We start from the raw sequence: 13,768 nt of genomic DNA on the forward strand, positions 1-13,768 counted from the left end.
ACTTATCTCCAGTAAACAGGACAAAGAAGAGGCCTCATAAGTTTTTAACTTTAAAAAACTTGGGCCGGGCGCAGTGGCTCACACCTGTAATCCCAGCATTTCGGGAGGCCAGGGCAGGTGAATCACCTGAGGTCAGGAGTTCAAAACCAGCCTGGTCAACATGGTGAAACCCCCAACTCTACTAAAAATACAAAAATTAGCCGGGTACGATGGCACACACCTGTAATCCCAGCTACTCAGGAGGCTGAGGCAGGAGAACCGCTTGAACCTGGGAGGCAGAGGTTGCCGTGAGCCAAGATCACGCCACTGCACTCCAGCCTGGGTGACAAGAGTGAGACTCTGTCTCAAAAATAAATAAATAAAAATCATTTAAAAATAAAATAAAAATAAAAACTGGGAACTAGCATTATTCCTATTTCCACACCTGTTTTCAACCCAAATCATTTTATTTCATATTGACCTCAGCTAGCTCAGCAACACGTAACTAACTGGTTGGGCCTTTTTTTTTTTTTTAAGGTAACTATCAAAACAATTTTAAATACAAGATAATTTTCCAAAATGATAAACTTGTACTCGTATATCAATTTACTGAAACCACAGCAACCTGTCAATAACATCAAAGGATCTTAGTTTGAAGATGGTGAAAACAGGGTAATTATAGGTTTCTGGATGTTGGTCATTTGTCAAATTTTAAAATCAATTTTCAGAGACATGGGCAAAAATAGACATAAAGACTTAATTTGAAAGTAAAAGTCATTAATCCTTTGCAGAGAGAGAACCTTAGAATATTCTCACAGAGAGAAAGAGAAAAGGAGGGGCCTGCTTGCCCCAGGGCACACAGCCTCAGAGTTCCACTCTTCCCTTAGAAAATAGGGAATAAATTACATGACTTCCTTTTATACGGTGGTCTAACAAAGTAGGAAGTCTCAGTATAATTAAAATAATCCTTCCTATGAGTTACTTTCAAGAAATAGAAGCAAATGAACTACGCAAAATAAGACTACAGGGAAATAAATAAAAGTACGTGTATTTCTCCAACTGTTCTAGGTCCTTCATTCACTGCAGTTTGTTTCTTCTCTTCAGAAATAAACTTAACTTTGTTAACAAAATACATTTGTGGATCACCATAAAACATGAGCATAAAGGGCTAGAGTCATTTTGTTCCTGTGCTTAGCAGAAAACTGAAATAATGGTCATAGAACCGTGGGCAATTAAAGAAAAATCTGTAATCTTCAACATAAATTCTTTTGAAAAATATGAAAAACTGTATGTTCACTGTTCAAATATGCACCCTTTTAGTCAAAATTAATAATTCCATCCATCCTTGCTTCAATGACACAACAGTTCTTATAAACTGCAACCTAAGATCCCACTGTGTCCTCTCAAATTAAATACAAATATGCTATAGGCAGTAAACAATGGGACATAAACAATGCATATTTTAGACAAGGAATATGATTTTTCTCCCCTTAATAATAATCAATAAATACAAACTTAATTTTCATATTTCATTTTTTATTAGTTTTTTTTTTTTTTTTTCTGGTAGACAGTACACTTGAGAATTATACTGCACCAGGCATAAAGAGTAAGATTTCTACCACAGGGACATTTTGTATTCAGAATTCAATATAAATATTTCTAGTCAGACATTTCCATGGCTACAGATATTTGGTTCCTTGATTTATATGCATAGAAAGAAACAGTTGTCATAACTGTAAAAAGCAGTACTTAATAAGTACTTTTAAATGATTGGAACAGTTTTCCTTTAATATTACAATACTACTTATTTATTGGTTTGGAAACTAGGTCACCCTACGTGATGTTTTGATTTTTCTCAAAGGCATCATGAGTACTCTGCTTATTCTTTCATTCTTGTATTTTTAGCCTTCTAGTTGAGTTAGGGACCATTTTATCAGAAATCATTCTAGCACTGTAATAAGAAAAGCTCTGTTAAGGGTAGATTATATACCATAATGATTTTCAGACTTCTTTTTATAAAAAAGGTATCTGGAGACTCTGAACAGGCACATGCATACTCAGGAGGAAGGGAACAAAACACGGAGGAGTGTGCCAAAGCACAAAACTTCCTTCTGGTCCTCACTGCCTTCAAATAAATACAAATATTTAAAAGAAAAAAAAATCTCACACTGTGATTTAAAAAAAAAAAAAAAAAATCAGTATTTTCCGTGTTTCCAGGAACCTGTGGCAGGGTCGGAGATCAGTCGTCTGTCTTCCGGGCCAGCCTACAGAAGGTCCAGTTGTGCTCCACTGTGTTTTCATTGGCCCGCTCACTCATGTGATGCACTCGGGTGTTGCGGATCGTGAAACCTTGTTTTGTAATGTATTCCATCAGGTGGACCCTAAGAGAAACTTCCTGGTGATAATCACAGGGTCCAAAAGTAAAGGAAACCTGGCAGTCTCTGGTGTCCATCATGTGTTTATTCCACTTGGTAAAATAATTTGAGATGCCTTCTAGTAAGGAATGGACCTTGGTGGTGATGGTTAGTTGGGTTATGATGACAGCCACTGGGTTGGAGTACTTAGAAAGCTTCCGAGTACTAGACAGCTCCACAACTTCTTCAAAAGTATCCATGGGATACAAAGGCTTAGGATCATTGAGACACTGAATCAAGGGCTCAATCTGGTAAAAATCTGCTTCTTTCCGAAGCAGATCAAATTCCTTAAAATCCAACGGTAAGGTCAATTCTGAAGTTCTTAAGAAGTTGAGGACATATCGGAAAAGAGGTCCATCTCGATCAATAAAGTAATTGCCTTGAGGGTCTCGAGCTGTGGGGAAGTCCCCCCCAAACATAGCTCCAAGCATGGAATCCGGGTAACGCGTCAGTGTGGTGAGAGACGTTGTATACAAGTGTCCGCCTACATTTAACGTGACTGGGTCAGTCATCTGAAATTTTTAAAGAAACGATCAGTCACCTGAAATTTTTAAATACCAACTTTGACAAATTAAGAAAGTAAGTGATACTGAGCAAAGCCCAAGATTCTTTCAGGCTATAATGTATTTAGTAATCCTCTAATGCAAAATGACTTTACTACCAGCAATAAACCCACCCAGATGAAGCGATCTAACATTTGCTTTCAATAGAAAAAAAAACAAGGATAAATCCAATTATGTAAAGACTTACGCTAAGAATCCAGGGCACTGACTTCCAGAGCCACATCATTTCAGGCCCATTATCTACAGAATGTTCAGGTCAGAATATATTGTGAGAAGGGAAAAGCCACGCTAAAATACACTTATTTTTTTCTGATTTTTTTTAAAGGCTTGCATTTTTCTGAACTTAATTTACCATAAGATAGAATTAAAATGATCTGATAATATAGACATTTACTTTCAGTATTTCTTTGGGTTTTTCCCCTTCAAACAAAAGGAATAAACTATGAAATTTGTTTTTAAAATAAAAATTTGGGCTGGGTGCAGTGGCTCATGGCTATAATCCTAGCACTTTGGGAGGCCAGGGCAGGCGGACTGCCTGAGCTCAGGAGTTCAAGACCAGCCTGGGCAACATGGCAAAACCCCATCTCTATTAAAAATACAAAAAAAAAAAAAAAAAAAAATAGCTGAGCGTGGTAGTGCCTGAGTAGTCCTAGCTACTTGGGAGGCTGAGGTATGAGAATCACTTGAAACCGGGAGGCGGAGGCTGCAAGTGAGCCAAGATCACGCCACTTCACTTCAGCCTGGGCAACACAGAGAGATTCTGTCTCAAAAATAATTAATTAATTAATTAATTAAATTAAAAACTGTGCAGACTTAATCTTGGTAACTTTTTCATGGAAGTGATACTTTCAAATACTAAGTTAAAATATACAGTTTAGTCAAAAAATCATCACATACCCAAAAGCTAACAGCAGCCATAAAATTTAATAATCTGATAGTGTATTCACTTTTGTAACATTAATGTTGCAATCTGGCCTTTAATTTTGAGAAGCAAGCTTCTCTTAAAAAACATACCTTCAGTTTTAGAAACACTATTTAAGAAAAAAACAGGCCAGGCGTGGTGGCTCACACCTGTAATTCCAGCACTTTAGGATGCCAAGGAGGGTGGATTACTTGAGCTCAGGAGTTGCTGACCAGCCTGGGCAACATGACAAAACCCTGTCTCTACAAAAAATACAAAATATTAGCCACACATGGTGGTGCCCACCTGTAGTCTCAGCTACTTGGGAGGCTGAGGTGGGACAATCACCTGAGCTTGGAAAGTCATGAGCCGAGATCGCGCCACTGCACTCCGGCCTACGCAAAAGAGCAAGACCCTGTCTCAAAACAATAAAAAACAAAAAAAAAAGAAAGGAAGAAAGAAAAAAGAAAAGAAAGAAAGAAAAAAAAGAAAGAGACTTCGGGTACTAGGCAAGTAAAATATACCTTACACCAAAGGAATAGAAAAATAGGGAGACATACGCACACACAAAAAAAGGAGTGGGAGAAGAGGCACTTTCTCAACCATTAATCTCCCAAACCACAATAAAATATCCTCCATATCATTACTCACTAGATCCTTTTGTAGTCACTATTCACGAAGAAAGAGTCTTCAGAGCAATATACTTTAAAAAATAAAAAATCATGTTACTTCTCCAGTGATTATAAAAAGTATTTGGAGAATCCATTTTGAGTTTGCTTCCATTAAAACACCAAAGACAGGAGGATCGTTTGAGGTCAGGAGTTCGAGACCAACCTGGCCAACATGGTAAAACCCCATGTCTACTAAAAATACAAAAATTAGCCAGATGTGGTGGTACACACTGATAATCCCAGCTACTCGGGAGGCTGAGGCAGGAGAATCTCTTGAACCTGGGAGGTGGAGGTTGCAGTGAGCCAAGATCACACCACTGCACTCCAGCCTGGGCAAGAGGGCAAGACTCCACATAAAAAAAATTTAAAAATAAAATAAAAATTTTAAAAACACCACACAAGACAAAAACAACCTCCAAAATACATCTAAACTAAGTAAAAGGGGGCAGAGAGGTTACACAAATTCACAATTTTCTTTTCTTATAAGATATACCTAAAAATACATAAGTTATCCTTATGTACACACAAAAATAATTCCCCAGCCTTCAAAATGCATCTCCAAGAAGCACTCACCATATAGCCCCAGTCTCCATTATCCATCTGCTCCAGTGATGCGTCTTCAAGAACCCAGGTTTCAGGGAAACTTCAAGAGGAGAAAAACAGACATATGATAGCATATATAACTATGAACATAAAGAAGAAAGGTTTTTTTCCACCCAACAGAGGAGGCCAAACACCAGAAAAACTACTCATCCTTGCTCAGCTGAAACCTACTGCAGGGCAAAGATCTGGGGAAGAAAGCATTCCCCTAGGGCCTTCATATCCTGTATTCTTACCATAGAGAACCCATCTGGAACTAAGAGACTGAAGATTTTCAGAGAAAGAACTATCCGGTACTTAAGAGAAGGAGAAAGAGTCTAGGAAGCAACCCAGTCATTCAAATTCTACCTCTCTTCTTAGAAAATCAATTTTTAGAATTTATATAAGAGAACATTATGATTAACTCTACAACCTTATCCTGGTACAAACCTATAATGGTCCTCACCAAAAAGGTCATTTAAGAAAAAAGGAGAGGCGGGGCGCAGTGGCTCATGCCTGTAATCCCAGCACTTTGAGAGGCCGAGGCAGGCGGATCACCAGGTCAGGAGTTCAAGACCAGCCTGCCCAACATAGTAAAACCCCATCTCTACTAAAAATTCAAAAAGTTAGCCGGGCGTAGTAGCGGGCGCCTGTAATCCTAGCTACTCAGGAGACTGAGGCAGGAGCATCACTTGAACCTGGGAGGCGGAGGCTGCAGTGAACCGAGATTGTGCCACTGCACACCAGCCCCTGCAACAGTGCGAGACTCCATCTCAAAAAAAAAAAAAGAAAAAAGGAAAAGGGAGAAGGGGAAAACTTCTTTTCATCAGCGTTTCGGCTGTACAAGCCAGTCACCTGAGTAAAAGCATCAAAAATCATAAACCTCCCAGGACACCAGCATCCCTTTCCCAGAGAAATACATCAGAATGGTATTTATCTCATAATATAAAAAATAATAATAATGATGTTTTTTAATAATGATGTAATTCTCTTTGTACAACAATTAAATAGAAAGCGATTTAAATGCCAAACTGTTAAGAGCACAATTTGGGGCGAAAAGAACCTTACCAATACAGATGAGACTCAATCAGCCAGCACTCATGGAGAGCCAGCCTTAAGACACTGAGAAATGCTCAGATACTAATGATGCCAATGTGAATTTATTTTTATCTACAATTCAAAAGCACTTAAACAAACAGTTTCCCAGCTACTGAACTGCCTTAGTCAGTTCCCTCTCACACACTTCAATCCCAAATCAACCTGCAAAGAAAAACTGCAGAGCAAATTTCTAAAGCTCTGGCAAGAGATGGTAAGAAACATGGAATTATTGGTATTCATCCAGGAAAAGCACCAGCTTTTTTACGTGGTCCTTTAACAGATCCACTTTTCCCACTTTTAGAGGAATCTGGCACAGAATTCCCAGAACAAGCCCTGGCTATAGAAGATCACAAAGGCTCTTTCTCAAAAGGTCACTCAGGCATGTAGAGAACATTTGCATAGCACAGCATGGGCTGAAATCAGAGCCTGAAGCATCTATTTCTCTACCTTGCAAATCCTTCAAAGTACACAAACTAAAATGTGGACCAGGCTATGGGGCAGTCAGTGTTTATTCTTTACACTCAGCAGCTGGATATAGATAGGCCTCCACATGCTATGGGGTGAGAAATGGAACAAATGTCAAATTCAAGACTGTTATGACAGTCTTTCATTCCTCTGGCTCACTTCACAAATAGTATCCGAGGTAAACAGGACCAAGAAATGGGCTTTGCCAATTTGTCTTGCCAGGATCTGATTCAGTTACTGATAACAACAGATTAGCAACTGAGCAATTTAAAAGGCCACTCATCCAAAAGTGCTGGTAAGATGCTCATCTTTGGCATTTTCCCATCACCCAAAGTATTCATTCCTGACAGCCTCAATAATCATTCATTCAACCAACAATTATTGTGGGTTATCCATGGAGTGGAGGGGATGCCTATGTGCAATGTGGATACACAGAAAGAGGAAAAGAACAATCTTTGCCCTCATGGAGCTTTCCATCTATAATGGAAGGCAACATGCAATGACTGAAGTACAGAACAGAATTCAAAGCGCTATGTAACAGATGGACCAGCAGAGGCCTGCAAGAGGGGAAAAGCAAGAACCAAATGGGAAAATGGAGCACCTCTGGGAAGAGCCCACTCAGTTGAATCTTTGAAAGAAAATTTGGACAACCTAAGAAGGGATTCTAGAAAGAAGAAACAATTTAAAAGACGGGGGCATGAAAAACTTCTTCCCCCTACAACATTCCTGATACCAGTAGGCTGAGCATGGATTACTATCCTCATCTTAAAGATGCAAAACAGAGAAACAAGGCAGATTAAGTGACTAGCTGGAGGCGCCACAGCTGGGAAGTAACTAGATATGAACTCGCACGTTCTGACTCTTAGTCTAGATTTTTCCATAAATCCCCTCCTAGGGTAGAAATTGAAAGAACAGAATCCAAGAGACAAGAAATTGAAAAAGATTAACTTTAAACTCTCTATAGCCATCTAAACCCTATCCACCCAGTAGGGTTTTATTTACAAATTTTACAGTAACTCAGCCTAACTAGTCATAACGGGTTTGTAAAAATTTTCCTGAGGCCCTCCCCCACCACCAAAAAAAGGCAGGAACCCATTCAACTAGTGTGAATAATGGCTGCTGTCCTCTGTCTGTAGTGACATAAAGAACTCCAATCCATGAATATCCAAATGATTAAATAAGAAACAGAAGATCAAAGACAAGGAAAAAAGCAGACATCAATGTTGCAGCCGTTAACGAAAAGCCTGTCCACTATTAACCCTTTTTTCTTTTTTACTGCTAAATCAAAACAAGATAACTTCTTGAGCAGTTATCTTAAAAAAAAAAAAAAAAAAAAAATTAGATGCTGTCCCTGAATCTGTTCCACAGCAAAAGCAAAAGTTCCGGTACAAAGATGTAATGAAAGCTCACGCTTAATAATTCAGGAAAGCAATTATAGGAATCTACAGCCCCTGTTTCTTAAAAAAGCACCCAAAAGGCTTCCTATACTTGTGTATAAGATACATCAAAATAAATTGAAGCAAAGTCACTATTAGTCACTTCCAATAACAATGACTAAACTGTCTAAAGAAACCAAATTGTTCATTAAAGAGTTCAAAGGGAAAAAACAGTATTGATTAGTTTAAATTTTATCTCTAGCTGCTTCTAAATATCTTCTGTGGAGATGCTTAAATACAGCAAGAAACAAACAAACAAAAAAGCACGAAGAATTCCTTGTTATACAATAGCTGGATAATGATCATTTCTGAATTCTGAACTGACCACCATTAGGAATATCTCTGAAATGATGCAGATGAATGAAATACAATCCCAAAGAATTTCCAGAATAGTTTCAATCTCTTCTACTAAATCATTTTCCAGAGCTACTAACAATTACAAAATGATTCATTTGCTTTTCATCTTCTCTCCCTTCTGGCACAGTCTCCAGTGGAGGGCTTAATGAGAAGTTAAATGACCACAAGACAGGCAGCAGAAGGAAGATCTTGAAATGGGTATCAAATAGGCCGGTTTTACTTGATGAAAGCAAATAAATATCTACTATTTCAGAAAATCTACCAGGAATGGTAACAATGAAAAATGAAAAAAGTTTTCCTTTACAGTGACTTTCCCTACTAAAACTAAAGATAGTTTTGAAAGACAGCAAACGCAACCAAGCACAAACAGCTATAAAGTTCAAAGAAGCCTCTGACCCTGTAAAATCAGTTCACCTGAAAAGATGTAACCTTTGATGCAAATAAAATTCTTGTGAAAACAACACTGACCATTCCCCAAAGAATATAAAGCAGTGCTGAAAATTCACCCATGTTTAAGCTTCAAAGGTTATTGTGACTAATGTATAAATTCTGACAGTGTCATGTTAGCAGGTAATTAAGCTTAAGAAAACACATACTGAAGAATTTACAGAAGCCTTAAAAGAAAATATTAATTTTCTAAAGTAGTATATCTGAAGAATGCATAATTTGGTAAGTTAATAACTTAAAAAAGTAACCTAAGAACCCTTAAATGCCATTCTCCCTGTCACTGCAGAATTGCAATTTCAGGCCTCATGGTTATGATGAACCAATCTAACAATATTCTGGGTTTATCATTCTTGCTATAGATTAAGAATTCTCCAGGGCAAAAGTCCTAATCCTGTATAACTACCTATATGTTGCAATAAAAACCTCCGAACTTCAATGAAAAATAAAAACTTCCAACTACTGACTTCCCAGAGTTTCTAGGCAGCCCTTTAAAATGCGTTTTTTTTTTTTTTTTTTTTTTTTTTTGAGACGGAGTCTTGCTCGGTAGCCCGGGCTGGAGTGCAGTGGCCGGATCTCAGCTCACTGCAAGCTCCGCCTCCCGGGTTTACGCCATTCTCCTGCCTCAGCCTCCCAAGTAGCTGGGACTACAGGCGCCCGCCACCTCGCCCGGCTAGTTTTTTGTATTTTTAGTAGAGACGGGGTTTCACGGTGTTAGCCAGGATGGTCTCGATCTCCTGACCTCGTGATCCGCCCGTCTCGGCCTCCCAAAGTGCTGGGATTACAGGCTTGAGCCACCGCGCCCGGCCTTAAAATGCGTTTTTAATGAAACCTTCGTGTCTGGTAGTCAGAAAAGATTCAATAAACTCCCTCTCTCTATACTTACCTTCAAAATTGCCTTTTTACTGAGTTTTGCTCTTCTTGAAATGTGGGAGTTTGAAAGTGAAATACTTTTTATAGTAACTAGTTCAGCGACATCTAAAGGAGCCTTTGGGGTTAACATTCACATACAGGCCAGCACAAGTAGCCAGGCATACAAGGATAATGTGATTATGGTGTTAGATTATCCTTAACCATACCACTGCAGAAATGGATTTTTCTCTAAAAGTAATCATTTTCTCTTTCTCCTCTCTCAACCATGTGGTCAAGAAGAGAGGAGTTATAGGTTTAAAAGTGACCTAATATTAAAAAGCTGTCACAAAATCATAACACTCCTCTTAACCCTCAGTTTCCGAAAGATAAGACGGGCTAATACCATCTTCCCAAAAGTAATTACACCATTTAGGCACTACACAAAAGCAAAAATTGGCCTATAAGAGTAACACATCACAGGACAAGGAAAGAGAACAGGTTCCCAGGGAGGTTCTGTAGTCGAATTTTGCTCCATTACTGATTATGAGACCCTGAGAAAATCACTCTTTATGCTCAGCTTCTTCTTTGGGGAAATGGAGAAAATAAAGGAGATCATGAATATAAAACCATCTGTAAACTGGCAAGTATTAGACAAATGTGAAAACACTAGTGGCAGCAGCATAAACAAAATTTCTATGTTAACATGAAAAACTTGACTGTGAACACAAGTAATTTAGAGCATTGGCCTGGAGACGGCAAATATGGAGGAGGCAGCCTCTTAATTTGCTCTAAATCTCCCCGGGTCCTCTTTTTCCCAGAGCTCCAGAAGGGAGAACTACATACAGGTAAAGGGGAGTGTCTAGTTTTCCCAGAGATCACCCAACATCTGAGCTCCTGATCTCAGAAGGAACTTCCTTAAAGCATGACTCAGGATTATCTCCAAGGTAAAGCTGAATCCAAATACATACATGTACTCCATTTTAAATGGACCCCAAATATCAAAATCCAAACGCACCGAAGGATTCATAGGGTTCACCCTAAGATTTCTGTAAGTAGTAATGCTTTGGTTAAAATATGATTTATGAAAATTCAAATCACAAAACTTTGGGATGGCATCCGTGGCTATCCTGACCACTCCACTCCATCGTTCATATCTAAAGCATAGCACAAAATCAAGTATCCGTATGGACTGATGGTTTTCGGCCAAAGAGAAAATTCTCTCAACCTACCAACCCTGCTGACAAAACCATTTTCCTTTTCCTAGCTACATATTTATTCATTTGAAAACATCTCAATCTTGGGCTCAGGACTGTGCTACATGCTGTCCCCAAGCTTCTCTCCTATCCCAGGATGATTCAAGTAATAGGGCATTTGTGACAGCGAAAAAAAGAACATGCCAGGGGGATATGGAAGAGATGCTTAGGCTACCCCAAATATTCTTAGCCGAGCCAGGTCATCCCAGGTCACTTTGCCACCCAAACCTCTTCTATCACTAAGTCCTAAAATTGGATCCATCAACTTGTTCTAGAACTGGTATACTTGAACAGAAACATGATAACTTCAGCAGAATATCCAAACAGGATCTCTGTCACGTTTCATTTCCCCGTCCCACCCCCAGACACAGCCTCCACCACTGACAGCCCAGCAGGTGCTGCCAGGGCTCCCCATTACCACAGCCATTTATCACCTCTGACATCAAGCATTAAAAACGCCACCACACACACAAATCTAGGCATAAAGAACTCAGCTGCAATCTGAGTGTCTCTTCAGGGTAGAAAATCCCAAAGCCAGGGTTTTGAGTCCTGCCTCACGCTTTAAACTAGGGCAATTGGTGGCTAATAAGCGCAATCTCCCAAAAACAATCATTTTCGAGCACACCCCGAATGTCTCCGTCCGGGCCGTGCTTCGCTGCTGCCCCACCAGCGAAACCCCCACAAACCCGACCCGGCCAGGGGTAGGGCGGGCGATGCTCCGGGCCCGGACGAGGGGCGCGCCGCGGAGCTCCGAACCCGGGCCCGCAGAAACCGCGCATCCCCGCGGGCGGGCCCCAGAACCCCCGCCCAGGCCCCGCCGCGGGCACCTCCGCCGCCGGCTCGTGCCAGCCCCGGGACGCGCGGTCCCCTCAACGCGGCCCCGCCGCCGCCGCCCGGTTCCAGGAGCCCCCGCCCAGATAATCCTCCGCCCCGCTCCCCTGGCCGCTCCGCGCAGACGTCTCCCAAAACCCGGCCCTCCCAAGCCCCGGCCCCGCAAGCCCCAAGCCAGCCCCACTCACTGCGCGGCGGCGGCGGCGGCGGCGGCCGGGCCGGGAGATGCCCGCGGCCGGAGAGCGCGAGCGCGGGGACGAGCGAGCCCGCGCCCGGCGGCGGCGGCGGCGGCGGCGGCAGAAGGGACGACTGAGCCCGCGCCCGGAGTTGCGGCTCCAGCTGCCCGGCGCGGGCGGCGCCTTCCCAGCAGAGCCGTGGCGCCACGAGCGCGGGCGCCCCCTAACGGCAGCGCGGGCGGGAAGCCAGAGAGCCGGGCGGCCTTAGGAGCGAGCGCAGCCGGAGCCGCGCGGTCAAGACTGCAAGACCGCAGCCCCGAAGCCCCGCCCCGAAGCCCCAGTCCCGCCCCTTAGGCTCCGCTCAGAAGCCCCGAAGCCCCGAAACCCCGCCCCTACGTCCCGCCTCCGTCCGCAGCCTGGGGTCCGCCCAGCCCCAGGCCCACTGCGTCCTCAGAGCCGGTGTTTCCACAGCTGTTTCTCCTTAGTCATTTCATGAACTTGTATGGGGCCCCCAGTATATCTCAGGCCTGAGGGTTTAGGAGATACAGCGGCCACCAAGACGGAAGCGGGTCCTAATGAAAGGAGAAGACAGACAAGGTTCAAGGAAACAGCTAATAGACAAAATAATGACAGGTTATGATCATAAGCGTTGGGAGAGGCGTGATTAGAGGACTTAGATGGAGAAGAGAAGGGAGCCCCTGCTTCAAACGCAGTAGCCAAGGAAGACCTGGACCCCGGACCTGCGGTCGGAGCCTCTCCTGCCTGCCCTGCACTGGGGAGACAACCCTGCGATGAGGCCTGTGAAGAAGCCCCCGCGGCCACCCCTCCGGCCTGGTGGGCAGGACAGCAAAGGACAGCTGGGCCCAGAGCCTCAGCAACACGGGCAGTCAGGTGGAGAGAAGGGCAGAGCCACCTTCAGCAGACGAAACGACCCGTGCAAAGGCTCTGGGGCCTGGAGGAGCTCGGCCCTAGATGAGACTGGCGCCGGTATTGTCCCCACTTCACCAGGAAGGAAGCCAAGACTGCAGAAGATGGGCAGCTCCTAACGCCTCAGGGCTAATTGGCCTCCATCCGTCCACTAGTTCCAAGTCCCATTCGCTTCCTACTAGCCAGGCCTCTGTCCCCTTCCGTTGGGACCGGTTACCTGATGCTGGGTTTAACCTTCTCTACCAGAATAACCACTGGCCTTAGAAACTTACTTGGGTTTCACGTCTGCATGTGTGTGAGCTAGCTCTGGGGTTGAAATTATATCAGCATGATCATCACAGTTGTATCTGATACTTGATTCTTCTCCAAAGCTCAAATTGATAGGTTAAATAAATGACATATGCTTCATGAACATACCCGAGTGCTACATGATCAAATTCACAAAGACTAGGTGAGAATACAGGGAAATGTGTGTGAAAATGATCAAAATGATCAGTACACAAACTAGTATACATGATATCCTGATTTTATTTTTAAAAACATATATACAGACAAAAATGTTGAAGGATCATCGTGTTCAAGATAATAGTAGGGGGATGTTAATGGCATTGCTTCTTAACAGTCTTCTGAATTTTCATGAATATTGAATTTATAATCAGAAAAATACAATGAATTTTGGGTTTGGTTTTTTTTTTGGCCCCCTGCCCCGCCCCACCCCGCTGAGTTTTGTTGTTGTTGTTGTTTTAATAGAAGGACAATACCAAAATTACCCAATACTCAGATCTCCAGAATTTGGTGCCACTGATAACCCAGAATTGCCTC

The 13,768-nt window shown here is 42.3% G+C and overlaps 1 protein-coding gene across 2 annotated transcripts; it reads right to left on the reverse strand.

Moving 5' to 3' along the window:
* Window positions 1-1,494: 1,494 nt before the first annotated feature.
* KCTD6 (potassium channel tetramerization domain containing 6) lies at window positions 1,495-12,183 on the reverse strand. 2 transcript variants are annotated; one of them, XM_003894245.3, is made up of 3 exons: window positions 12,032-12,183; window positions 5,102-5,171; window positions 1,495-2,905 (listed from the first exon to the last, which is right to left on the reverse strand). In XM_003894245.3, the coding sequence occupies exons 2-3, from the start codon at window positions 5,126-5,128 to the stop codon at window positions 2,219-2,221; spliced, it is 714 nt and encodes a 237-aa protein (XP_003894294.1). In that variant the 5' UTR covers window positions 5,129-5,171; window positions 12,032-12,183; the 3' UTR covers window positions 1,495-2,218. The 2 variants fall into 2 exon arrangements, with proteins under 2 accessions (XP_003894294.1, XP_009198714.1); XM_009200450.4 differs by lacking the exon at window positions 12,032-12,183 and adding an exon at window positions 9,794-11,749.
* Between the last annotated feature and the right edge of the window lie 1,585 nt (window positions 12,184-13,768).

This window comes from Papio anubis, chromosome 2 (assembly GCF_008728515.1).
Source record: "Papio anubis isolate 15944 chromosome 2, Panubis1.0, whole genome shotgun sequence".
NCBI lineage: Eukaryota > Metazoa > Chordata > Mammalia > Primates > Cercopithecidae > Papio > Papio anubis.